The sequence below is a fragment of the Elephas maximus genome, chromosome X, assembly GCF_024166365.1.
Source record: "Elephas maximus indicus isolate mEleMax1 chromosome X, mEleMax1 primary haplotype, whole genome shotgun sequence".
NCBI lineage: Eukaryota > Metazoa > Chordata > Mammalia > Proboscidea > Elephantidae > Elephas > Elephas maximus.
In genome coordinates this window covers 132608948-132635380 of record NC_064846.1, presented here as the reverse complement: position 1 = coordinate 132635380, position 26433 = coordinate 132608948, and the positions used below count along the sequence as shown (strand labels likewise).

Sequence of the window (26433 nt, the reverse complement as noted above, 5' to 3'; positions counted from 1 at the left end):
CTAAAGATACAAGGGAAAGATTAGTCCAAAAGGACTAATGGACCACATCTACCACGGCCTCCACCAGAGTGAATCCAGTACAATGAGATGGTGCCTGGGTACCACCACTGACTGCTCTGACAGAGATCACAATAGAGGGTCCCAGACAGAGCTGGAGAAAAATGTAGAACAAAATTCTAACTCACAAAAAAAAGACCAGACTTGCTGGCCTGACAGAGACTAGAGAAACCCTGAGAGTATGGCCCCCGGGCACCGTTTCAGCTCAGTACTGAGGTCGCTCCTGAGGTTCACACTTTAGTCAAAGATTGAACAGGCCCATGGAACAAAACAAGACAAGAGGGGCGCACCAGCCCTGGGTGGGGCAGGGACTGGAAGGGAGGTGGGAACAGGAAAACTGGTAATAGGGAACCCAGGGTTGAGAAGGGAGAGTGTCGACATGTCGTGGGGTTGTTAACCAATGTCATAGGACAATGTGTGTACTAACTGATGAGAAACTAGTTTTTTCTGTAAACCTTCACCTAAAGTACAATAAAAGAAAAAAAGGAATTTCCAGGCTCTTTCCCACTGGAAACATTTCAGTGTCCTGTTTAGTATCAACAGTTCACAGAGGCGAACAGTATACAATACACTGCGGGAAGGATTTTATTCTGAATACTGTATACTTCTAATTAAGGTAGCCTAAGGTTCTATTGGCAACCCTGGTGGTGTAGTGGTTAAGTGCTACAGCTGCTAACCAAAAGGCCGGCAGTTCGAATTCACCAGGCGCTCCTTGGAAACTCTACGGGGCAGTTCTACTCTGTTCTATAGGGTCACTTGGAGTTGTAACTCGACGGCAACGGGTTTTTTTGTTTAAGGTTCCATTTGGAGGAGCCCTGGTGGTAGAGCAGTGAAGCACTCGGCTGGTAACCAAAAGGCTGGGGTTCAAAACCACCAGCCATTCCACAGGAGAAAGGGCCTGGGGATCTGCTCCCATAAAGATTATGGCCCAGAAAACCCTATGGGGTAGTTTTACTCTCTCACACATGGCGTTATCAGTCAGAATCGACTAGACGGTGCCTAACACCAACAAGGTTCCATTCAGGGCTTTTAAAGCTGTTGCATACAACTAACCAAAACGTTTACAACTGTTTCACATAAGTAGTCACAACTAAGTTCACACTGATCTTGTACTCATATATTTTTGAAACTGAATGAAGGAGTTTACGTTAACTGATCTTAAATTTCACCTTCTCTGTTTCTGCTCCTCTGCTGCAAACCTGTAAAATATTTTTGAATTTTGATCTAGATAGCCAATGTATTAGGGAGGCAGCTTCTAAAATGGCTCCCAATGAACCCTGCCTTCTATTATGCACGCCCTTGTGTAATTCCTTCCCCTTGTGTGTGGATCTAGTGAGTTTGTTTCTAACGAATAGGATACAGCAGAACCGATGGTGTAGGATTTTTGAGATTAGGTTACAGGACTGACTTTTGTCTTGCTTGTACATTCTCTTGCCCTCTCGCTTGCTTCCTCTGATGAAGCTAGCTGCCACGTTGTGAGCTGCTCTATGGAGAGGCTCGTGTGACAAGAAACTGAGGGTGGACTCAGGCCCACAGTGAGGAACTGAGGCCCTCACTCTAGTAGCCTGTGAGGAACCAAAACCTGCCAGTAGCCACGTGAGTGTATTTGGAAGCAGATCCACTCCCAGATGAGCCTTAAAATGACTTCAGCCTTGTCTGATACCTTGATTGCAACCTTGTGAATGACTCGTAGCCAGAGAACCTGGCTAAGCTGGGCCCACATTCCTGACGCAAAGACACAGATAATGTGTGTTGCCATAAGTTTTGGGGCAATTTTTTAATGATGTAATAGATAACAAATACACCTTTCACCCTTTGTGTCTTCTGGAAATTTATTTTTCTTTTTTCTAATCAAAGTCACTGATGAAAATTTTGAACAGAATAGGATCAAAGACAAAACTCTGAAGGATGCTGTCCCATAAAGCTTTATACAATCTCTTTGGACACAATCATTCAGAGAATTATGAAATACCCAGTAATACTATCCTTAGCTTTTTCTCCATCTTACTGACAGAAATTTTGTGAGAAATATGTCAAATGGCTTGTTGAAATCAAGATACACTATAGAATTTCCTTCATCTGCTAATATGGTGATAATACCAAATGAGGAAGTTAAGTTGTCGTTATTTGTTTTTAATTGCTAGAGGGGCTTGCTATAGAGTAGCTTCGAGTTGGCATTGACTTGACAGCAACAGGTAGAGCGGCTTTTTACACAGATGCCTCTAGTCCTATTCTACTCCTCTTCACTAAAAACTTCTATGGTCAGAATTTTTATTTTGAGGTCTCCTATTCCTCCAAACTCAATCTCCTCTTGGGGCCTCTTCTCTGAAGTGTGCTGAACATGTGAGGGTAGCTGAATATATGCCCAACTTTTGCTTCCTTTTTTACTTTAGAAAGACCTTTAAGTCTTTCTAAACAGATGAGTTCACAACTATTGTTAATTTTTAACAGAAAAGTGTTAGCATTATCCCAAACCAACACTGCTTAAATCTTTAACCCTTAGCAAAATAAAATGCACTCACAATTCAAAAACCATGTAAAGCATTCCATCTGAGCTATATGTCTCCAATAACTCTACAATGTGTGGATGTTTCAGCATATGACAGATACTGGCTTCCCGCTTTAGATCTGCAAAAGAAACATATAACATTCTTCGTTAGGTAAGAACAAAAGACAATCTGAGTGAATGATGAATGAATGGATGTGATCTATGGTAACATGAAGACTTCTCTGACTAAAGAGATGAAATCCCCCATTTAACCTAAGCTTAAAAAAATTTTTTTTAACTCTCTACTCATTAAAACATTCAACAATTTAACATTTCATAATTTTTGCCAGTTCAAATGTATACTACATTACAGCCAGCTCTTATTAATAAGAAATGCAAATAGCACAAATAAATATTTCCCCAAATTCTTATAATCAAATCTCAACTTCCAAATTTATAGGTATTCCTTGATCTGCTAATTAGTAATTCAATTTGCTGTTCTGAATTTTACCTCCTTTTCTTAGTTTTGCCTAAATCTGATAAGAAAATGCTGTCTATTCTTAGCCTAAAATCTAACATTTATAGACATATCAGGGAAGTTTATGGAATAGGAGACAAAAAATAGAACAGTTTAAACAGGAAAGGTTTAGATTCAAAGTCAAAAAGCTTTTTACATCATCTATAAAATGTGTTGGATTATCTAGGATTCTATAATCCCTACAGTGTTACTATTATTTATTTATTGTGCTTTAGGTGAAAGTTTACAGCTCAAGTTAATTTCTCATACAAAAATTTATATACATTGTTATGTGACCCTAGTTGCAATTCCTATAATATGACAGCACACTCCCCTTTTCCACCCCGGGTTTCCCGTGTCCATTCAACCAGCTCCTATCCCTTTCTTCCTTCTCATCTTGCTTCCAGTGAGGAGCTGCCCATTTAGTCTGTAGTATCTACTTTAAGATGCACACTCTTCATGAGTATTATTTTATGTTTTATAGTCCAATCTAATCTTTGTCTGAAGAGTGGGCTTCAGGAATGGTTGTAGATCTGGGTTAACAGAGAGTCCAGGGGCCTTGTCTTCAGGGGTTCTAATCTCAGTCAGACCTTTAAGTCTGGTCTTTTTACTGAATTTGAATTCTCCACCCCACTTTTCTCCTGCTCCATCAGGACTCTCTGTTATATTCCCTGTCAGGGTGGTCACTGGTAGTAGCCAAGTACCATCTAGTTCTTGTCTTAGGCTGATGAAGTCTCTTGTTTATGTGGCTCTTTTGTCACAGTGTTATTTTGAGGAATAAATTCCGATAATGTAGGTAGGACTACCCTGGAAGCTATACAATACTATTTGGAAAACAAAATAGTTAATATCATCTTCACCCACCATCACTCTAAAACAGTTTGGGAATCACTGAGCATGGGCATCACTTGACATGGCTACATGAAATAAGATAATTTAACCCTTCCAGTGTTAATAACGTTAGAGTTTCACTCTGCTGGATGAACAAAATCCAATGTGATGTTTTATATTTGGAAGTAGAAGGGAGACAGGTAAGGAAGAATGAAGGCTAAGGATGTACTGCACAAAGCAAAATAGACACATTATCTCCTCTCTCATTTATTAATTCAGCTTAGTCTTGTCAACAAGAACAACAGATGCAGATGAAACCTTAGAAGTCTTACATAAAGGTAGAATGAGGAAAAGAAGTCAGTAAATTAGACAAAAGAGAAACTATCAGAAAAGGAAGAATCAATAATACAATATTAGGAAAATCCAAGGAATAGAGGGAATTAGGTCATAGTGGTTAGGGTAGGCTGTAAACTGGGAAAAGGATAGAGGATTCAGCCAGAAAAGATCATTAGCATCGTTGACAAGATCAGGTTCTGTAGAGAGGTCAGGGTTAAAGTCAGTCTGGAGGACACAGTTATATAAAAATAAATTAAAATTTATCACGCTTCACATTGGGCTAAGTACTTCCTATCAATGTTGTCATTTCAAGTTGCAACAACCTGTGAGGTAGGTATTTTACAGCTGAGGAAACTGAGCTTTAGAAACTTGGCTCAAGATCACACAACTAGGGGGCCAAGATAGTGGAACAGCCAGATGCTTCCTGCAATCCCTTGCACAACAAAGACCCAAAAAAACAAGTGAAACAAATATAACCATGACAAGACATGAGCCCTGAACATCAAAAGCAAAGTTAGAAAACAGACTGAGTGGCAGGGGGAGGGAGAGACCGTTCAGAAGCGGAGAGGAGTTACCAGACCTTAATCACCAAGGATCCCTCAAGCCACTCCTGGGAGCTGCTATGGCAGGCTGGTGGCAGCGTTAGGCCACAGTTTTCCTCAGGAAGAAGCAGCCAGCCGCACAGCCTACTCCCACTTCCGGAACCAGAGAAGAATGGTGCTCTTGGCAAAAGTTAAGTACTTGCGTATATTTTACTGTGCCCCCAGCCCCCAAGCCAGCTTCAGTGGGTTTGATTTCCCTGCGCCTCAGATAGGCTGTGTTGAGCGCCCTGAGCCATACTCCCAGAATTGGAGTAAGAATAAATTCACAGTTGGTGGATAAGATAATTTGCCAGCTCCACTAACTGGGGGAGCTCAGGACAGAAGAGGCTCCTGTACAGGCATAAACAGTCTGTGGGCTCTGAATACCTTTCCCCTCTGCATGGACCTGTGTGGGCCTATTTCAGGAGAATAGGCCCTTGTTGGCAGGCTAAAACTGTTTCAACTGTGTGGTGAAGAGGTGGGTGTTTGATATTTGACACCGCTTTGCCTATTAAATGGGGTCCTCACCTACCCACATCAGGGGCACAAGGATTCCATAGCAGGGGCATAAGGATTGGTAGCTCCACTCAGGTCACCCAGCCACCAGTGACATGGGTCCAAGGATAACTGGTACCTCCCAGTCCTTACAAACAAAAGCACTGGGTGCCTGTGGTCCATCTGCAGAACCCGTCCACCTGTAGGGTCTGGAGAACAGAAACCCGCTTTCCTCACAGACATTTGGGGGATGGTTCTCAGCCCCCTGCCTTGTTCAGAGCGTGATACCCTGATGCAACCAGATACCAGTACCTACGCCAATCACCCTTGCCTCTCTAAGAGTGTATGACAGAGCCTGTACTATGCACTTGATGATCAGCTACCTGGACACCTGAGCTGAATTCATACAAGAAAAGTGAATGGACTCCTAGACTGATATACCTGATAACAGCTCTAGCCATCTGAGGACAGGACGTCAGAGCTTCAAAGGTGAAAATAATCAAGCTAGCTCAAGCAACCCATTTAGGCATACCAAAACAAAACGAAGCAAGAAGCTAGGATACAGTAAGCAAACATAAAATAAATTAATACAATAACTTTTAGATGGCTCGGAGACAACAGTTAACATCAAGTCATGTAAAGAAACAGACCATGACTGCCTCAACAAACTCTCAGAACAAAGAATCAATGGATCTTCTGGATGAAGGTGCCTTCCTGGAATTACCGGATGCAGAATTCAAAAGATTAATATACAGAACTCAGGAACGAAATTAGGAAGGAGAACAGGCAATACACAGAACAAGCCAAGGAACAAACAAATAAAGTAGTTGAAGAAATTAAAAAGGCTATTCAGGAACGTAATGAAAAGTTTAATAAGCTGCAAGAATCCATAGAGAGACAGCAATCAGAAATTCAGAAGACTAACAATAAAAATACAGAATTAGACAACTCAATTCACAGTCAGAGGAGCAGAATTGAACAAGTGGCAGGAAGACTTGGTGAGCTTGAAGATAAAGCACTTGGCACCAATATATTTGAAGAAAAATCAGATAAAAGAATTTTAAAAAATGAAGAAAACTTAAGAATCATGTGGGACTCTATCAAGAGAAATAACCTATGAGTGATTGGAATACGAGAACAGGGAGGGATAACAGAAAATACAGAGAGAATTGTTGAAGATTTATTAGCAGAAAGCTTCAATGATATTGTGAAAGATGAGAATGTATCTATCCAAGACGCTCATCGTACTCCACATAAGGTAGACTCTAAAAGAAAGTCACCAAGACATAATCAAACTTGCCAAAACCAAAGATAACGAGAGAATTTTAAGAGTAGGAAAAAAAAAAAACCCAAACACAGTGCCGTTGAGTCCATTCCAGCTCATAGTGACCCTACAGAAGAGAGTAGAACTGCCCCAGAGAGTTTCCAAGGAGCACCTGGCAGATGTGAACTGCGGACCCTTTATTTAACAGATGTAGCACTTAACCACTACGCCACCAGGTTTCCATTTTAAGAGTAAGAAAAAAAAAGAAAAGTGGCTAGGGATAAATGAAAAGTCACCTAAAAAGGAGAGTCAGTAAGAATAAACTCGGACTACTCAGGAGAAACAATGCAGGCAAGAAATGACTTGTATAGGGATGACTTATATAAAGCACTGAAGGAAAAAAATTGCCAGCCAAGAATCATATATCCAGCAAAACTGTCCGTCAAATATGAAGGTGAAATTAGGATATTTCCAGAAGTTTAGGGATTTCATAAAAACCAAACCAAAACTACAAGAAATACTAAAGGGAGTTCTTTGGTTAGAAAATCAATAATATCAGGTACCAACCTAAGACTAGAACACAGGACAGAGCAATTAGATGTTAACCCAAACAGGGAAATCACAAAAATAAATCAAGATAAAAAAATGCTCCAAATAGGGAAACAATGATGTCATTATATAGAAGAAGACAACATTAAAACAATAAAGAGGGATTTTAAAGTAATGTAGTCATAGATCTTTCACATGGAGAGGAAGATAAGGCGATATAAAGAAATAAAAGATAGGTTTAAACTTAGAAAAATAGGGGTAAGTGTGAAGGTAACCACAAAGATGACTATTGTACTCTTCAAAATCAAACACAAGAAGAAATACAGATTCAGCAGAAACAAAATCAACAACCATAACTAAGAGGAAAAGACAATATATAAAGATAAACTACTAAGCAGAAAAAATTCAGTGGGAAAAAGAAACTGTCAACAACACACAAAGACATCAAAATGACACCATTAAGCAGAAAAAATTCAGTGGGAAAAAGAAACTGTCAACAACACACAAAGACATCAAAATGACAGCATTAAACTCATACATATCTATAATTACACTGAATGTAAATGGACTAAATGCACCAATAAAGAGACAGGGAGTGGCAGAATGGATAAAAAAACACGATCCATCTATATGCTGCCTACAAAAGACACACCTTAGACTTAGAGACACAAACTAAAACTCAAAGGATGGAAAAAATATATCAAGCAAACAACAATCAAAAAAGAGCAGGAGCGGCAATATTAATTTCTGACAAAATAGACTTTAAAGTTAAATCCACCACAAAGGACAAGGAAGGACACTATATAACGATTAAAGGTATGATATACCGGGAGGATATAACCATATTAAATATTTATGCACCCAATGAGAGGGCTGCAAGATATACAAACTCTGACAGCACTGAAAAGTGAGATAGACAGCTCCACAATGATAGTAGGAGACTTGAACACGCCACTTTCAGTGAAGGACAGGACATCCAGAAAGAAGCTCAATAAAGACACGAAAGATCTAAATGCCACAATCAAGCAACTTGACCTCATAGACTTATACAGAACACTCCACCCAACAGCAGCCAAGTATACTTCCTTTTCTAGCCCATATGGAACATTCTCTAGAATAGACTACATATTAAGTCATAAAGCAAGCCTTAGAAGAATCCAAAACATTGAAATATAACAAAGAATCTTCTCTGACCATAAGGCCATAAAAGTAGAAATCAATAACAGAATAAACAGGGAAAAGAAATGAAACACTTGGAAACTGAACGATACCCTGCTCAAAAATGACTGGGTTACAGAAGACATTAAGGATGGAATAAAGAAACTCATAAAATCCAGTGTGAATGAAAATACTTCCTATCAGAACTTTTGGGACACAGGGAAAGCAGTGCTCAGAGGTCGATTTATATCAATAAATGCACACACAGAAAAAGAAGAAAGGGCCAAAATCAAAGAATTATCCCTACAACTTGAACAAATAGAAAGAGAGCAACAAAAGAAACCCACAGGCACCAGAAGAAAACAAACAAAAATTAAAGCAGAACTAAATGAAACAGAAAACAGAAAAACAATTCAAAGAATTAACAAAACCAAAAGCTGGTTCTTTGGGAAAAAAAAAAACAGAATTGCTAAACCATTGGATAAACTCACAAAAGAAAAACAGGTGAGGAAGCAAATAAGAAATAAGATGGGTGATATTACGATAGACCCAACTGAAATTAAAAGAATCATATCAGATTACTATGAAAAACTGTACCCTAACAAATTTGAAAACCTAGAGGAAAGGAATGAATTCCTAGAAACACACTACCTACCTAAACTAACACAAACAGAGGTAGGATAACTAAATAGAGCCATAACAAGAGAAGAAATTGAAAAGGTTATCAAAAACCCTCCAACAAAATAAAGCCCTGGCCTGCATGGCTTCACTGCAGAGTTCTACCAACCTTTCAGAGAAGAGTTAACACCATTACTACTAAAGGTACTTCAGAGCAAAGAAAAGGACGGAATACTCCCAAACTCATTCTATGAAGCCAGCATATCCCTGATACCAAAGCCAGGTAAAGACACCACTAAAAAAGAAAATTACAGACCTATATCCCTCATGAACTTAGATGCAAAAAATTCTCAACAAAATTCTAGCCAATAGAATTCAACAACATATCAAAAAAATAGTTCACCATGACCAAGTGGGATTCATACCAGGCATGCAGAGATGGTTCAATATTAGAAAAACAATGTAATCCACCACATAAATGAAACAAAAGACAGAATCACATGGTTTTATCAATTGATGCAGAAAAGGCATTTGACAAAGTTGAACACCCATTCATGACAAAAACTCTCAGCAAAATAGGAATAGAAGGAAAATTCCTTAACATATTAAAGGGCATTTATACAAAGCCAAGAGCCAACATCATCCTAAATGGACAGAGCCTGAAAGCATTGCCCTTGAGATCGGGAACCAGACAAGGATGCCCTTTATCATCGCTTTTATTCAACATTGTGCTGGAGGTCCTAGCCAGAGCCATTAGGCTAGATAAAGAAATAAAGGGCATACTGATTGGCTACGAAGAAGTAAAAGTATCTTTATTTGCAGATGACATGGTCTTCTTATATACAGAAAACCCTAAGGAACCGTCAAGAAAACTGCTGAAACTAATAGAAGAGTTTATCAGAGTATCAGGATACAAGATAAACGTACAAAAATCAGTTGGATTCCTCTACACCAACAAAAAGAACATTGAGGAGGAAATCACCGAATCAATATCGTTTACAGTAGCCCCCAAGAAGATAAACTACTTAGGAATAAATCTTATCAGAGTTTAAAAGACCTATACAAAGAAAACTACAGTACTGGAAGAAACCAAGAGAGACCTACGTAAGTGGAAAAACAGACAGGAAGACTTAACATTGTAAAAATGACTATTTTACCAAAAGTGATCTATAGATACGATAAAATTCCAATTCCATTTCCAATGAAATTTTTTTAACGAGATGGAGAAACAAATCACTAACTTGATATGGAAGGGAAAGAGGCCCCGCATAAATAAAGTATTACTTAAAAAGAAGAACAAAGTGGGAAGCCTCAGTCTACCCGATTTTAGAATGTATTATACGGCCACAGTAGTCAAAACAGACTGGTACTCGTACAACAACAGATACATAGATCAATGGAACAGAATTGAGAATCCAGAAATAAATCCATCCACATATGAGCAGCTGATTTTTGACAAAGGCCCAAAGTGAGTTAAATGGGGAAAAGACAGTCTGTTTAACAAATGGTGTTAGCATAACTGAATATCCATCTGCAAAACAATGAAACAAGGCCCATACCTCACACCATGCAGAAAAACTAACTCAAAATGGATCAAAGATCTAAATATAAAATATGAAACAATACAGATCATGGAAGAAAAAATAGGGACAACGCTAGGAGCCCTAATACATGGCATAAACAGTATACCAAACATTACTAAGAATGCCGAGGAGAAAGAGATAACTGGGAGCTCCTAAAAATCAAACACCTATGCTCATCCAAAGACTTCACAAAAAGAGTAAAAAGATTACCTACAGACTCGGAAAAAGTTTTTAGCTATGACATTTCTGATCAGCGTCTGATCTCTAAAATCTACATGATACTGCAAAAACTCAACAACAAAGAGGCAAATAACCCAATTAAAAAATGGTCAAAGGATATGAACAGGCACTTCACTAAAGAAGACATTCAGGTACCTAACAGATACATGAAGAAATGCCCAGGATCATTAGCCAATAGAGAAATGGAAATCAAAACTACAATGAGATTCCATCTCACTCCAACACGGCTGGCATTAATCCAAAAAACACAAAATGATAAATGTTGGAGAGGGTGTGGAGGGACTGGAACACTTCTACACTGCTGGTGGGAATGTGAAATGGTACAACCACTGTGGAAATCGATCTGGCACTTCCTTAAAAAGCTAGAAATAGAATTACCATACAATCCAGCAATCTCACTCCTTAGACTATATCCTAGAGATATAAGAGCCTTAACAGGAACAGATATATGCACACCCATGTTCATTACAACACTGTTCACGATAGCAAAAAGATGGAAGTAACCAAGGTGCCCATCAACAGATGAATGGATAAATTATGGTATATTCACACAATGGAATACTACGCATCAATAAAGAACAGTGAAGAATCTGTGAAACATTTCATAACATGGAGGAACCTGGAAGGCATTATGCTGAGTGCAATTAGTCAGTTGCAAAAGGACAAATATTGTATAAAACCACTATTATAGTAACTGGAGAAATAGTTTAAACAGAGAAGAAAATATTTTTTGATGGTTACGAGAGGGAGGGAGGGAGGGAGGAAGGGAGAGGGGTTTTCACTAATTAGTAGACAAGAATTATTTTAGGTGAAGGGAAAGACAACACGCAATAAAGGCGAGGTTAGCACAACTGGAGTAAACTAAAAGCAAAGCAGTTTCCTGAAGAAACTGAATGCTTCGAAGGCAAGCATAGCAGGGGCGGGGTTTGGTGATCATGGTTTTAGGCAACATCTAAGTCAACTGGCATAATAAAATCTATCAAGAAAAAATTCTGCATGCCCTGACAGGGAACACAAAAGAGAACCCCTGAGGGAGGAGGAGTGCAGTGGGAGGCAGACCCCAAGTTCTCGTTAAAAGACCAGACTTAATGGTCTGACTGAGACTGGAAGGACCCCATAGGTCATGGTCCCCAGGCCTTCTGTTAATCCAAGAAAGGAATCATTCCCAAAGCTAACTCTTCAGACAGGGATTGGACTGGACTATGGGATAGAAAATGATACAGGTTAAGTGTGAGCTTCTTGGATCAAGTAGACAGATGAGACTACATTGGCATCTCCTGTCTGGTGGGGAGATGAGAGGGCGGAGGGGGTCAGAAGCTGGCCGAATGGACACGAAAATAGTGGAGGGAAGGAGTGTGGTGTATCATTGGGGGAGAGCAATTAGGAGTATATAGCAAGGTGTATATATATTTTTGTATGAGAGACTGACTCGATTTGTAAACTTTTACTTAAAGCACAATAAAAAAAAATCTTCGAAATAATTAAGCAAGAGAATAACAAATAAAACTGTGCAAAAGACAAAAACAATAATCACTAAAGGAACGTCTGCAAATATATTAAACCTTTGCTTTAATCAAAGAAATAGTAAAAAACAAAACAAAAATACAGCCCCTAAAGTTCTATCTTGGACCAAAGTGTGGGCATAAAGAAACAAACTATAAGCATAGAGAAAAAAAAATCGCAGAGCTATTATAAGGGCTAGGTTTTGAGTCCTGGTTTGTCCAACTTCAAAGTCGGCAGTCCTTCCGCTATGCCAGGCCAGCTGGCTTTAGACATGGTCATATTTGAGGAATCCAGCAGTAGGAAAAGAATAGCAGGGTCTAAGGTTTTTTTTTTTTTATTGTTTCAAAAGAAGCATTCCACGTGTTTGTAAGTGGCAGTGATGAAAAGCTCAAAGGGTCTAGAATCAGTAAACTTGGTGCCAGTCCTGCCTGTGTCACGGCTACTTACCAGTCAACTGTTAACGACAAAAGATGCCTTTACCTTTTCAAGTGTCAGTTTCCTTAAAGGCAACTGAACAAGGGAGGGTGATAGGTAATACAGCGCCTGCACAGTCTACTAAAACTACTTCAAGGGCAGCAGTAAGATTCAATCAAGAACATGGATGGGAAAGGACTGTGTAAAATGCAGCGTCGGGGGTGGGGGTGGCTCAGTATTCGATGTAGAGGAAGAGGTCAGAGATACATGAAGGATGCCCTTCATGTCTAGAAGTAGTTGGAAAAGTCCCACAGGAGAGGACAGGCTAGGTGTGAAGCAGCTGTGAGTTTTGTGCTGGGAAGGCAGAACTATGACCAATGCTTTTGACAAGCAGGCTGGGGGGCCTGGCTGAAGTCAAACAACTCAGACACTTGCATAATTTTTTTCTCTCCCTTCAAAAATGCTGTGTCCTGATTCTAAGAAAAGCTTAGGAGTTTTAGTACTCATTTTTATGTTTATCACCAGCTTCTCATTTTACTAGAAGCTGTGTGTGTGTGAGTGTGTGTCTGTGTGGCTTTTTAAAAACACTTTCTGTTCTCACTTTAGTTTCTCTTTCCATTTCTTTCTATTCTGATAAACCAGCCTGACTTTAACTCAATGCTCTGACATTGGACTCATAAAGGCAACAGAGATTCAGTGTTTGCCATAATGAAAACTGGTCTTTTCTCCTGTTTTCAGTTTATTTTTATTTACTTATAATTTCTATTGTGCTTTAAGTGAAAGTTTACAAATCAAGTCAGTCTCTCACACAAAAACCCATATACACCTTGCTAAAAAAACACCTTGCTACACACTCCCAATTACTCTCCCCCTAATGAGACAGCCCGCTCTCTCCCTCCACTCTCCTTTTCGTGTCCATTTCACCAGCTTCTAACCCCCTCCACCCTCTCATCTCCCCCTCCAGGCAGGAGATGCCAACATAGTCTCAAGTGTCCACCTGATCCAAGAAGCTCACTCCTCACCAGCATCCCTCTCCAACCCACTGTCCAGTCCAATCCATGTCTGAAGAGTTGGCTTCCGGAATGATTCCTGTCCTGGGCCAACAGTAGGCCTGGGGGCCATGACCACCGGGGTCCTTCTAGTCTCAGTCAGACCATTAAGTCTGGTCTTATGAGAATTTGGGGTCTGCCTCCCACTGATCTCCTGCTTCCTCAGGGGTTCTTTGTTGTGTTCCCTGTCAGGGCAGTCATCGGTTGTGGCCGGGCACCATCTAGTTCTTCTGGTCTCAGGATGATGTAGTTGCTGGTTCATGTGGCCCTTTCTGTCTCTTGGGCTCATAATCACCTTGTGTCCTTGGTGTTCTTTGTTCTCCTTTGATCCAGGTGGGTTGAGACCAATTGATGCATCTTACATGGCTGCTTGCTAGCGTTTAAGACCCCAGACGCCACTCTTCAAAGTGGGATGCAGGATGTTTTCTTAATAGATTTTATTATGCCAATTGACTTAGATGTCCCCTGAAACCATGGACCCCAGACCCCTGTTCCTGTTACGCTGGCCTTTGAAGCATTCAGTTCATTCAGGAAACTTCTTTGCTTTTGGTTTAGTCCAGTTGTGCTGACCTCCCCTGTATTGTGTGCTGTCTTTCCCTTCACCTAAAGTAGTTCTTATCTACTATCTAATTAGTGAATACTCCTCTCCCACCCTCCCTCCCCCGTCTCGTAACCACAAAAGAATGTTTTCTTCTCAGTTTAAACTTTCTCAAGTTCTTATAATATTGGTCTTATACAATATTTGTCCTTTTGCAACTGACTAATTTCACTCAGCATAATGCCTTCCAGGTTCCTCCATGTTATGAAAGGTTTCACAGATTCCTCACTGTTCTTTATCGATGCGTAGTATTCCATTGTGTGAATATACCATAATTTATTTAACCATTCATCCGTTGATGGGCACCTGGGTTGCTTCCATCTTTTTGCTATTGTAAACAGTGCTGCAATAAACATGGGTGTCCATATATCTGTTCGTGTAAAGGCTCTTATTTCTCTAGGATATATTCCAAGGAGTGGGATTGCTGGATTGTATGGCAGTTCTATTTCTAGCTTTTTAAGGAAGCGCCAAATTGATTTCCAAAGTGGTTGTACCATTTTGCATTCCCACCAGCAGTGTGTAAGTGTTCCAATCTCTCCAAAGCCTCTCCAACATTTATTCTTTTGTGTTTTTTGGAGTAATGCCAGCCTTGTTGGAGTGAGATGAAATCTCATTGTAGTTTTTTTTTTTTATTAACTTTTATTAAGCTTCAAGTGAACGTTTACAAATCCAATCAGTCTGTCACATACAAGTTTACATACATCTTACTCCGTACTCCCACTTGCTCTCCCCCTATTGAGTCAGCCCTTTCAGTCTCTCCTTTGGTGACAATTTTGCCAGCTTCCCTCTCTCTCTATCCTCCCATCCCCCCTCCTCATTGTAGTTTTGATCTGCATTTCTCTAATGGCTAATGATCATGAATCTTTCCTCATATATCTGTTAGCTACCCGAATGTCTTCTTTAGTGAAGTGTCTATTCATATCTTTTGCCCATTTTTTAATTGGGTTATTTTCAGTTTATTTTTTATTTTGCCCCTCGAGCCCTCCCAGCAGCACTGTGGAAGAAAGGCCTGCTGATCAGTTTTCATAAAGATTACAACCTAGAAAGCCCTACGGAGCAGCTATACTCTGTAACACATGGGGTCACCATGGATCAAAATTGACAGCAACGGGTTTGGTTTTGGTTTTTTATGTAACTACAGTGTGTTTCTCTCCCCACACTCATCATTTGCCATGTGACATGCTTGTTATTCTGAAAGGTTGTAAACATAAACACATGCTCTAAAGTCCTTTGCATTTCAGCCACACATTTTGGCTTGGTATACAGCTAAATATGCTTCTTATCACCCCTCAAAATGAAGGCAGAACTGCTGGGGGCCCTGCCTTCAAAGACTAAAGCACTTTACATGTCACTGGACGTGACATTTCAAGGACTAAAATCAGGTCACTGATACTGCCACATCTTTCTTCGTCAGAGCAGCTAAGGGGCTCGAAGTGCTCATCTTTCCGTTAGCAGCCGAGTGCTTTAATCATTGTGACACTAGGGCTCCTTCATGCCTGTTACATGCAAGTGTAATATTACAGTGGATGTATATACCTATGTGAAATTAAGATTCTTTGTTTAGCTATCTAAACAAGTTTTTGATATTGCTTTTCTGACGGTAGATAAAGCAGAGTTTTCAAAGTATGTTAAGTTTAAAACAAAATGATTACAAAGGTAGTTGACAAAACTCTAGAATGTCACACCAGTCGAATCTATGTAGGTATATTAAATAGTTCAAATAGTAAATCACAGTTTAAAAAATACAAGCATATTATATACACATTCTAACTACAGTTTCCAAAGATATTAAACTCAAAATGTTTGTTTTTATATGTGAATGTGAGTTAAAGATATATGTATTAAGTGCTACTAACTCCATGCAGATATAGCAAATTAAAAAAGTATTCACCTGAAAATCAAGTTATGAGACAGATTAGAAGGGAATTTGGAAGTAGGTAGTAATATGAGTTGAAGTAGTGATTATCTGACTGCTTACAGATACTAGCACAGAACATTCCTTAATGACCTGATACAGAATTAATATCCCTGCATTTAAGAGCTGCTTCCCTAGGAGGTGTAAATGTTTTGTGCATGACTACTAATCTAAAAATTGGCAGTTTGAATCTGCCCAGTGGTGCCATGAAAGAAAGTCCTGGCAATCTACTTCTGTAAAGATTAAACCAAAAAACCACTTGCCATCGAGTCCATTCCAACTCATGGCAACTCCAGGTGTGCAGAATAGAACAGCACTCCATTGGGTCTTCAAGGCTCTGACCTTTCAGAAGGAGATCACCACGCCTTTCTTCTGAGGTACCTCTGAGTGGGTTCAAACCACCAACCTTTGTAGTCAAGCGCTTAAGATTTCTCCCACCCAGGGACTCCTGTATTTTTTTTCTGTCTATTGACTAATAACTGGTAATGCTCTCTATCTCACTTTTACTTTTTAATTTTTTTTATTGTGCTTTAGATGAAGGTTTACAGAGGAAATCAGATTCTCATTAAACAATTTATACACATATTGTTTTGTGACACTGGTTGCCAACCCCACAATGAGTCAACACTCTCCCCTTCTTGACCTTGGTTTCCCCATTACCAGCTTTCCTGTTGCTTCCTGCCTTTTTGTCCTTGCCCATGGGCTGGTGTGCCCATTTAGTCTTGTTTTGTTTTATGGGCCTGTCTAATCTTTGGATGAAGGGTAAACCTCAGGAGTGACTTCAGTACTGAGTTGAAAGGGTGTCTGGGGGCCATACTCTCAGGGTTTCTCTAGTCTCTGTCAGGCCAGCAAGTCTGGTCTTTTTTTTGTGAGTTAGAATTTTGTTCTACATTTTTCTCCAGCTCTGTCTGGGACCCTCTATTGTGATCCCTGTCAGAGCAGTCAGTGGTGGTAGCCGGGCACCATCTAGTTGTGCTCGCCTCAGTCTGGTGGACGATGTGGTAGTTGTGGTCCATTAGTCCTTTGGACTAATCTTTCCCTTGTGTCTTTGGTTTTCTTAATTCTCCTTTGCTCCAGATAGGGTGGGACCAGTAGAGTATCTTAGATGGCCGCTCACAAGCTTTTAAGGCCCCAGAAGCTACTCACCAAAGTAAGATGTAGGCCATTTTCTTTATAAATTGTTATGCCAATTCAGTTAGATGTCCCCCGAGACCATGGTCCCCACAGCCCTCATCCCAGTAATTGGGTCCCTCAGGGAGTTTGGATGTATCTATGGGGCTTCCCCCACCTTGCCGTGTACAAGTTGTGCTGGCTTCCCCAGTATTGTGTACTGTCTTACCCTTCACCAAAGTTACCACTTACCTGTTCTCCAGTGTTTTTCCCTCCCCTCGCCTCCCTTACTTTTTAATTTTTTAATCTCTCAGGAAGATTTTAGAAGACTCTCTAATAACCTATTTCTATGCTTAAGTACCCTTATATTTAACCATTTGCCTATATTTAGTAAATTTCTCTCCAAGGGGCACTAGTAATGCAAAAATTAGTATTTAATTTTTTTGACCAAAATCTGAAAAACACACTTAAATACAATCAACCTGCTGTGCAATACTAGATCTACTACAGTAAAATTTGGCAAAAGCCAGAAACTGTATTAGGTGGAAACCTGTCTGAGAAGGAAAACTCAAATATTTTCACTAATACAGAGAACCAGCCAAAGGTGGAAAACTTGTAAGACCGGGAAAAACAAGGTAGTCCCCTCAAGTTCCGACTGTCACAGATTTCAGTGTAATACTACTATTTCCTAAGAAGTTTGGAGTGTCCAAAAACAATAAACAGTGCCTTCGAGGGTCTGCCTGTCAGGCTGTCCCTCAAGTAAGGGATATTTACGGAAGTGGTTTCAGGTGGTCTGTTTAAAAATAATTTTCCTAGAAATTATTTATTATTTACTACTGCATGTTCTTGTTATAAAGAGAATTCTTCACATTATCTTTTAAAAGTTGGATGCTATTTTCAGAGTGCCCCAATTTTGTAACAAGCTAATTTTTACCATGAGCCAAAAATAATTGTGGTATTTACAAATACGACTGAAGGAACACTTTTCGACATTTTTTTTAGCTTTGCAGTAGTAGCTCTGGTCTCATTATCTGAACTTAAAAGATGTAAATTTTAGGCTTGTTTTTAGCTGCTGTCAAGTTGGCCTCTTCCTCATGGTGACCTCATGTACAATGGAGTGAAACGCTGCCCAGTCCTGCTCCATCTCCATGATGAGAAGTGGATCAGACAGCTGTTGATCCGTAGGGCTTTCATTGGCTGACTTTTAGAAGTAAACTGCCAGCCCTGTCTTCCTAGCCTGTCTTAACCTGAAAGCTCCACTGAAACCTGTCCAGCATCACAGCAACACCCAATCCTCCACTGACAGACAGGTGCTGGCTGTGCATGAGGTGCGTTGGCCGGGAATTGAACCTGGGTCTCCTGCATGGAAGGGGAGAATTCTACCACTGAACCACCACTGCCTCAGATTTTAGACTTAGTTTTCTCCAAAATCCATTCAATAGGATTTAGATCAGCACCATCCAACAGCGATATAAAGGGAAGCACATATATAATTAAAAAAAATTTCCAGTTGTTGCTATTGTTAGTTGCCATAGTAGCCACAATAAAAAAGAAAACAGGCAAAATTTATTTTAATAATATATTTTATTCAATACAATATATCTAAAATCAATATTAAAAATATTATTTACTGTGGTAAAATATATTTAATAAAACAGGGTAATTCAACAAGTTTTACATGTATAATTCAATGACATTGGTATGTTCATCACGTTATGCAACCATTACCACTATGCTTTGCCAAATTGTTCCACCATCATTAACAACAACTAGAGCCCTCTAAGCAATGATTCCCCCCGTTCCCCTCCCTACCACCCCTGGTAACCACTAATAAGCTTTGATGTCTATACATTTGCCTATTTCATATAAGTGGGATCATGCAGTATTTATTCTTTTATGACTGACTGACTTCACTCAGCTTCCATGTCGTAGCATGAATCAGTACTTCATTTTCCTTTATGGCTGAGTAATATTCCATTGTATGTATATACCACATTTTGTTTATCCATTCATCTGTTTATAGACACTTCAGCTGTTTCCACCTTTTGGCTATTGTGAAAAGTGCTGCAATGAACATTGGTGTATAGGTTTCTGTTTGCATTTCTGCTTTCAGTTCCTCTGGTATATACCTAGGATTGACTGGGATTGCTGGGTCATACAGTAGTTTTATATTCAACTTTTTTGTTAATTGAAATATTTTGTTGTGTTTTTGATGAAAGTTCACACAGCAAATTAGGCTCACATTTAACAATTTCTACACAATTTGTTCAGTGACATTGGTTACATTTTTCACAGTGTATCAACTTTCTCATTATTTCCATTCTGGTTGTTCCATTTCCAGTAATCCAGTTTCCCTGTCCCCTTGCCTTCTCTTTGTTTTTAATGTTGACCGTTTGTTCTCATATAGATGATTTTTTAAAGGAGCACAGTACTCGTGGGTGATATTGCTCATTTTATGAGCCAGTCTGTTATTTAGCTAAAAAGATGGATGACCTTGTGGAATAGTTTTGGTACAATGTTTACAGAGTATCTCAGGTCAACAGTCTTGGGAAGTCCTCCAGTCTCAACTGGTCCAGTTCTGTTCCTTGTTTTGCTCCTATTCTATCAGGATTCATCTATTGTGTTCCTGATCAGAAGGGTCAGTAGTGGTAGCTGGACGCCATAGAGTTCTTTTGGTCTTAGGGTAGATGAGGTCGTTGTTCATGTAGACTATTAGTCCTGTGAACTAGTTACTTCTCTGAGTCTTGCTTTCCTTCTTTCTCTTTAACCAGATGCGTAGAGACCAATAGTTGTATCTTAGATAGCCGCTCAAAAGCTTCTAAGACACTAGAGGCTACTCACGAAGCTAGGATATATAACTTAAGCTTTGTTGTTGCTATGTGCGTCCAGTCAGTTCTGCTCATAGAGACCCATGATCAACAGAATGAAACGCTGCCCTGTCCTTTGCCATCCTCACAACTGTTGATATGTTTGAGCCCACTGCTGTAGCTACTGTGCCAATCCATCTCATTGAGGGCCTTCCTCTTTTTCATTAACCCTCTACTTCTCCAGGCATGATGTCCTTCTTCAGGGACCGGTCCCTTCTGGTAACACGTCCAAAGTACGGGAGACGAAGTCTCGCCATACTCGTGTCTTGGAAGCATTCTGGCTGTACTTCTACCAAGACAGATTTGTTCATTCTTCTGGCAGTCCATGGTATATTCAAAATTCTTCACCAAGACCAGAACTCAAATGCATCAATTCTTCTTTGGTCTTCCTTATTCATTGTCCAGCGTTTGCATGCATATGAGGCAAAAATACCAGGTGCACCTTAGTCCTCAAGGTGACATCTTTGCTCTTTAACACTTTAAAGAGGTCTTTTGCAGCAGATTTGCTCAATACATCGTTATGATTTCTTGACTGCTGCTTCAAAGGGTGTTGATTGTGAGTCCAAAAAAATGAAACCCATGACAACTTCAATATTATCTCCGCTTATCATAAAGATGTTTATCGGTCCAACTGTGAGGATTTTTGTTTTCTTTATGTTGAGGAGTAATCTATACTGAAGGCTATAGTCTTTCATATTCATCAGTAAGTGCTTGCTCTGTTTGAATGGCTGCCTCTTGGTCTATGTACAGGTTCTTCATGAGCACAATTAAGTGTTCTGGAATTCCCATTCTCTGCAATGTTATCCTTAATTTGTTATGATCTACACAGTTGAATGCCTTTGCATAGTCAATAAAACACAGGTAAACATCTTTCTGGTAGTCTCTGATTTAAGCCAAGATCCATCTCATACATCAGCAATGATATCCCTTGTTCCATGTCCTTTTCTGAATCCCACTTGAATTTCTGGCAGTTCCCTGTCGATGTACTGCTGCAACCGCTTTTGAATTATCTTAAGCGGAATTTTACTTGCATGTGCTATTAATGATATTGTTCAATAATTTCCATATTTGGTTGGATCATCTTTCTTTGGAATGGGCACAAATATGGATCTCTTCCAGTCAGCTGGCCAGGTAGTTATCTTCCAAATTTCTTGTCATAGACAAGTGAGCACTTCCAGCACTACATCCGCTTGTTGAAACATCTCAATTGGTATTCTGTCAATTCTTGGAGCCTTGTTTTTTGCCAATGACTTCAGTGCAGCTTGGACATCTTCCTTCAGTACCATCGGCTCTTTATCATCTGCTACCTTATGAAACGGCTAAATGTTGACCAATTCTTTTTGGTTCAGTGACTCCGTATATTCTTTCCATCTTTTTTTGATGCTTCCTGCATTGTTCGACATTTTGCACATAGAATCCTTCAGTATTGCAACAAGAGGCTTGAATTTTTTCTCTGGGTTCTTCCAGCTTCAAAAATGCCAAGTGTGTTCTTCCCTTTTGGTTTTCTAACTCTAGTTTTTCGAACATTTCATTATAAAACTTAACTCTGTCTTCTCAAGCTGCCCTTTGAAATCTCTTCTGTTCAGTTTTTACTTCATCATTTCTTCTGCTTGCTTTAGCTCCTCTACATTCACGAGCAAGTTTCAGAGTTTCTTCTGACATCCATTTTGGTCTTTTTTTCCTTTTCTGTCTTTTTAATGACCTTTTGCTTTCTTCGTGTATGATGTCCTTGATGTCATTCCGCAACTCATCTGGTCTTGTTCATTAGTGTTCAATGCATCAAATCTATCCTTGAAATGGTCTCTAAATTCAGGTGGGATATACTCAAGGTTGTATTTTGGCTCTCGTGTACTTGTTCTAATTTTCTTCAGATTCAACTTGAACTTGTAGCCCCTGGCCTTGTTCTGACTGACAATTTTGAGCTTCTCCATCGTCTCTTTCCACAGATGTAGTTGACTGGATTCCTGCGTATCCCATCTGGCAATGTCTATGTGTATAGTTGCTGTTTATGTTGTTGAAAAAAGATATTTCTAATGAATAAGCCATTGGTCTATCATGTGATCTCTGGTGTTTCTATCATTAAGGCCATGTTTTCTAACTACAGATCCTTCTTTGTTTCCAACTTTTGCATTCCAATCACCAGTAATTATCAGTGATCTTGATTGCATGTTTGATCAATTTCAGATTTCAGAAGTTGGTAAGAAGCTTTAATTTCTTCATCTTTGGCATTAGTGGTTGGTGCATAAATTTGAATAACAGCCCTATTAATTGGTCTTTCTTGCAGGCATATGGATAATATCCCGTCACTGACAGCATTGTACTTCAGGATAAATCTTGAAATGTTCTTTTTGACAATGAATACAACGTTCCTCTTCAATTTGTCTTTCTCAGTACAGTAGACTTTAGGATTTTCTGATTCAAAATGGCCAATACCTGACCATTTCAGCTCACTGATGCCTAGGATATCAAATTTGATGCATTCCATTTCACTTTTGACAACTTCCAATTTTCCTTGATTCATACTTTGTATATTCCACGTTCTGATTACTAATGAATGTTTGCAGCTGTTTCTTTTCATTTCGAGTCATGCCACATCAGCAAATGAAGGTCCCAAAAGCTTTACTCCATCCACATCCTTAAGGTTGACTCTATTTTGAGGAGGCAGCCCTTACCGAGTTGTATTTTGAGTGTCTTCCAACCTGAGAGGCTCATCTTCCAGCAATATGTCAGACAATGTTCTACTGCTATCCATAAGGTTTTTCCTGACTGATTTTTTTTTCAGAAGTAGATCGCCAGGTCCTTCTTCTTAGTCTGTCTTAGTCTAGAAGTTCTGCTGAAACCCGTCCACCATGGGTGACCCTGCTGGTATTTGAAATACCAGTGGCATAACTTTCAGCATCAGAGCTGGTGGAAAACATTAACTTTACATACTATATTATGCCAACTTACTAGGTTGTCCCACAAGACTATGGTCCTAAGCCTAAGGTGTTTGATTAAGTTTAAGCAGCATGCATGTTTGTACCCTCTTTGTGCTTTATTATATATATGCATATGGATGCATATACACCTGCATATAGCTACATCTAAATATGTCCATACATATATACACAAATAAAAAAAAATGGTATGCATACATATATACACATGTAACCACATTACTATTTTTTAGTTGTTGCTGCATGGTTGTCTATGTCATAGCATTTACCAAAAATGTCCTTTTTTCTTGTGTACTTCTTACTGACATTATTTATCTTAGTCAAGCTGTGCATACATCACCCACATTTGGTGTTATATTTCCCATCACCAGAAATATCAAGTGTCTACTACGAAGAGAGCAATCCTCCCCCACCCCCACTTATCCCTGGTAACCACCAGTGGTTGTTGGTTTCAATATGTATACCTAATCTTGTCTTTTTATAATAGAGAAATCATGTAGTATTTGTACTTTAGTGACTGACTTATTTCACTCAGTATAATATTCTCCAGATTTGTCCACATTATATTTTGAGAAGTCATCATTATTCTTTACGGCCACATAGAATTCTATTGTATGTATGTATCTCATTTTGTTTATGTTAAACGTTTTGGCCACCAAACTGTTTTCCACAGCGGTGAACCATTTTGCATTTCTACCAGCAACGGATGAGGCCTCCAATTTCTCCACATCCTCACCAACACCTATTATTTACCATTTTTTAAAAATTGTGCTTTAAGTGAAAGTTTACAGTTTAAGTTCTTTTCTCATGCAAAAATTTATACACACACATTGTCATGTGATCCTAGCTGCTCTCCCTATAATGTGATAGCACACTCCTCCTTATCACCCTGTATTTCCCATGTCCATTCAACCAGCTCCTGTCCCTCTCTGCCTTCTCATCTCACCTCCAGACAGGAGAGGCCCATTTAGTCTCATGAATCTACTCTTCACACATATCATTTTATGTCTTATAGTCCAGTCTAATTTTTGTCTGAAGAACTGACTTTTGGAACGGTTTCAGTTTTGGGCTAACAGAGAGTCCGTGGGCCATGTCTTCTCAGGTCCCACCAGTCGCAGTCAGACCATTAAGTCTGGTCTTTTTACTAGAACTTGAGGTCTGCACCCCACTTTTCTCTTGCTCCATCAGGGACTCTCTGTTGTGTTCCCTGACACGGTGGCCATTGGTGGTAGCCAAGCACCATCTAGTTCTTCTGGTCTCAGGCTAATGGAGTCTCTGGTTTATGTGGCCCTTTCTGTCTCTTGGAGGTCATATTTTCCTCATGTCTTTGGTGTTCTTCATTACCCTTTGCTCCAGGTGGGTTGGGACCAACTGATACATCTTAGATGGCTGCTTGCTAGCTTTTAAGACCCCAGACACCACTTACCAAAGTGGGATGTAGAACATTTTCTTAATAAACTTTGTTATGTCAATTGACCTACATGTCCCCTGAAACGATGGTCCCCAGACCCCTTCCCCTGTTATTCTGTCCCTCGAAATGTTTGGTTGTATTCAGGAAACTTCTTAACTTTTGGTTTAGTCCAGTTGTGCCGACTTCCCCTGTATCGTCTGTTGTCCTTCCCTTCAACTAAAATAATTCTTGTCTACTATCTAATTAGTGAATATCCGTCTCCCTCCCTCCCCACCCTCATAACAATCAAAGAAATTTTCTTCTATGTTTAAACCTCTTTTCGAGTTCTTATAATAGTGGTCTCCTACAATTTTTGTCCTTTTGCGACAAACTTCACTTAGCATAATGCATTCCAGATTCATCCACGTTATGAGATGTGTTGCAGATTTATCGTTGTTCTTTATCGTTGCTTAGTATTGCATTGTGTGAATATACCATAATTTGTTTATCCATTCATCTGTTGATGGGCACCTAGGTTGTTTCCATCTTTTTGCTATTGTGAACAGTCCTGCAATGAACATGGGTGTGCATGTATCTATTCGTGTAAGGGCTCTTATTTCTCTAGGATATATTCCAAGGAAACCCTGGTGGCGTAGTGGTTATGAGTTTGGCTGCTAACCAAAATGTCGGCAGTTCAAATCCACCAGACACTCCTTGGAAACCCTATGGGGCAGTTCTGCTCTGTCCTATAGGGTCACTATGAGTCAGAATCGATTTGATGGCAATGTGTTCAGTTTTTTTGGTTTTATATTCCGAGTGGGATTGCTGAATTGTATGGTACTTCTATTTCTAGCTTTTTAAGGAAGCATTAAATTGATTTCCAAAGTGGTTGTACCATTTTACATTCCCACCAGCAGTGCATAAGTGTTCCGGTCTCTCCACAATCTCTCCAACATTTATTATTTTGTGTTTTCTGGGTTAATGCTAGCCTTGTTGGGGTGAGATGGTATCTCATTGTAGTTTTGATTTACATTTCTCTAATGGCTAATGATGGTGAGCATTTCCTCACCTATCTGTTAGCCGCCTGAATGTCTGTTCATATCCTTTGCCCACTTTTGAATTGGGTTATTCGTCTTTTTGTTGTTAAGGTTGTGCAGTACCTTGTAGATTTTAGAGATTAGATGCCGACTGGATTTGTTGTAGCCAATTTTTTTCCCCAGTTTGTAAGCTGTCTTTTTACCCTTCTGGTAAAGTCTTTGGATGAGTGTGTTTGATTTTCAGGAGCTCCCAGTTATCTAGTTTCTCTTCTGATGTTTGTGCATTGTTAGTAATATTTTGTATTCTGTTTATGCCATGTATTAGGGCTCCTAGCATGCCCCTATTTTTCTTCCATGATGTTTATTGTTTCAGATTTTATATTCAGGTCTTTGATCCATTTTTTCATTTTTTGTGCATGGTGTGATGTATAGGTCTTATTTCATTTTTTTTGCAGATGGATATCCAGTTATGCCAGGACCATTTATTAAAGAGACTGTCTTTTCCCCAATTAACAGGCTTTGGGCCTTTGTCAAATACCAGCTGCTCACAGGCGGGTGACGTTATGTCTGGATTCTCAGCTGTGTTCCATTGGTCTATGTATCTGTTGTTGTACAAGTACCAGTCTGTTTTGACTACCATGACAGTATAATAATTTCTAAAATCAGATAGCATGAGGCCTCCCACTTTGTTCTTCTTCTTCAGTAATGCTTTACTTATCCAGGGCCTCCTCCCCTTCCATATGAAGTTGGTGATTTGTTTCTCCATCTCATTAAAAAATGCCATTGGAATGTGGATCAGGATTGTATTGTATATGTAGATAGCTTTGGGTAAAATAGGCATTTTCACAATGTTGAGTCTTTGTATCCATGAGCAAGGTACATTTTTCCACTTGTGTA

At 39.5% G+C, this 26433-nt stretch overlaps 1 protein-coding gene across 8 annotated transcripts in view; it reads right to left on the bottom strand.

Annotated features, from left to right (window-relative positions):
• Window positions 1–26433, bottom strand: part of CASK (calcium/calmodulin dependent serine protein kinase) — a 454527-nt gene that overhangs the window by 240653 nt on the left and 187441 nt on the right. For all 8 annotated transcript variants that reach the window (XM_049873006.1, XM_049873008.1, XM_049873009.1 and 5 more), the window contains exon 3: window positions 2580–2685. In XM_049873006.1, coding sequence (XP_049728963.1) covers window positions 2580–2685 — 106 coding nt within the window. The remainder of the gene's footprint in view (window positions 1–2579; window positions 2686–26433) is intronic.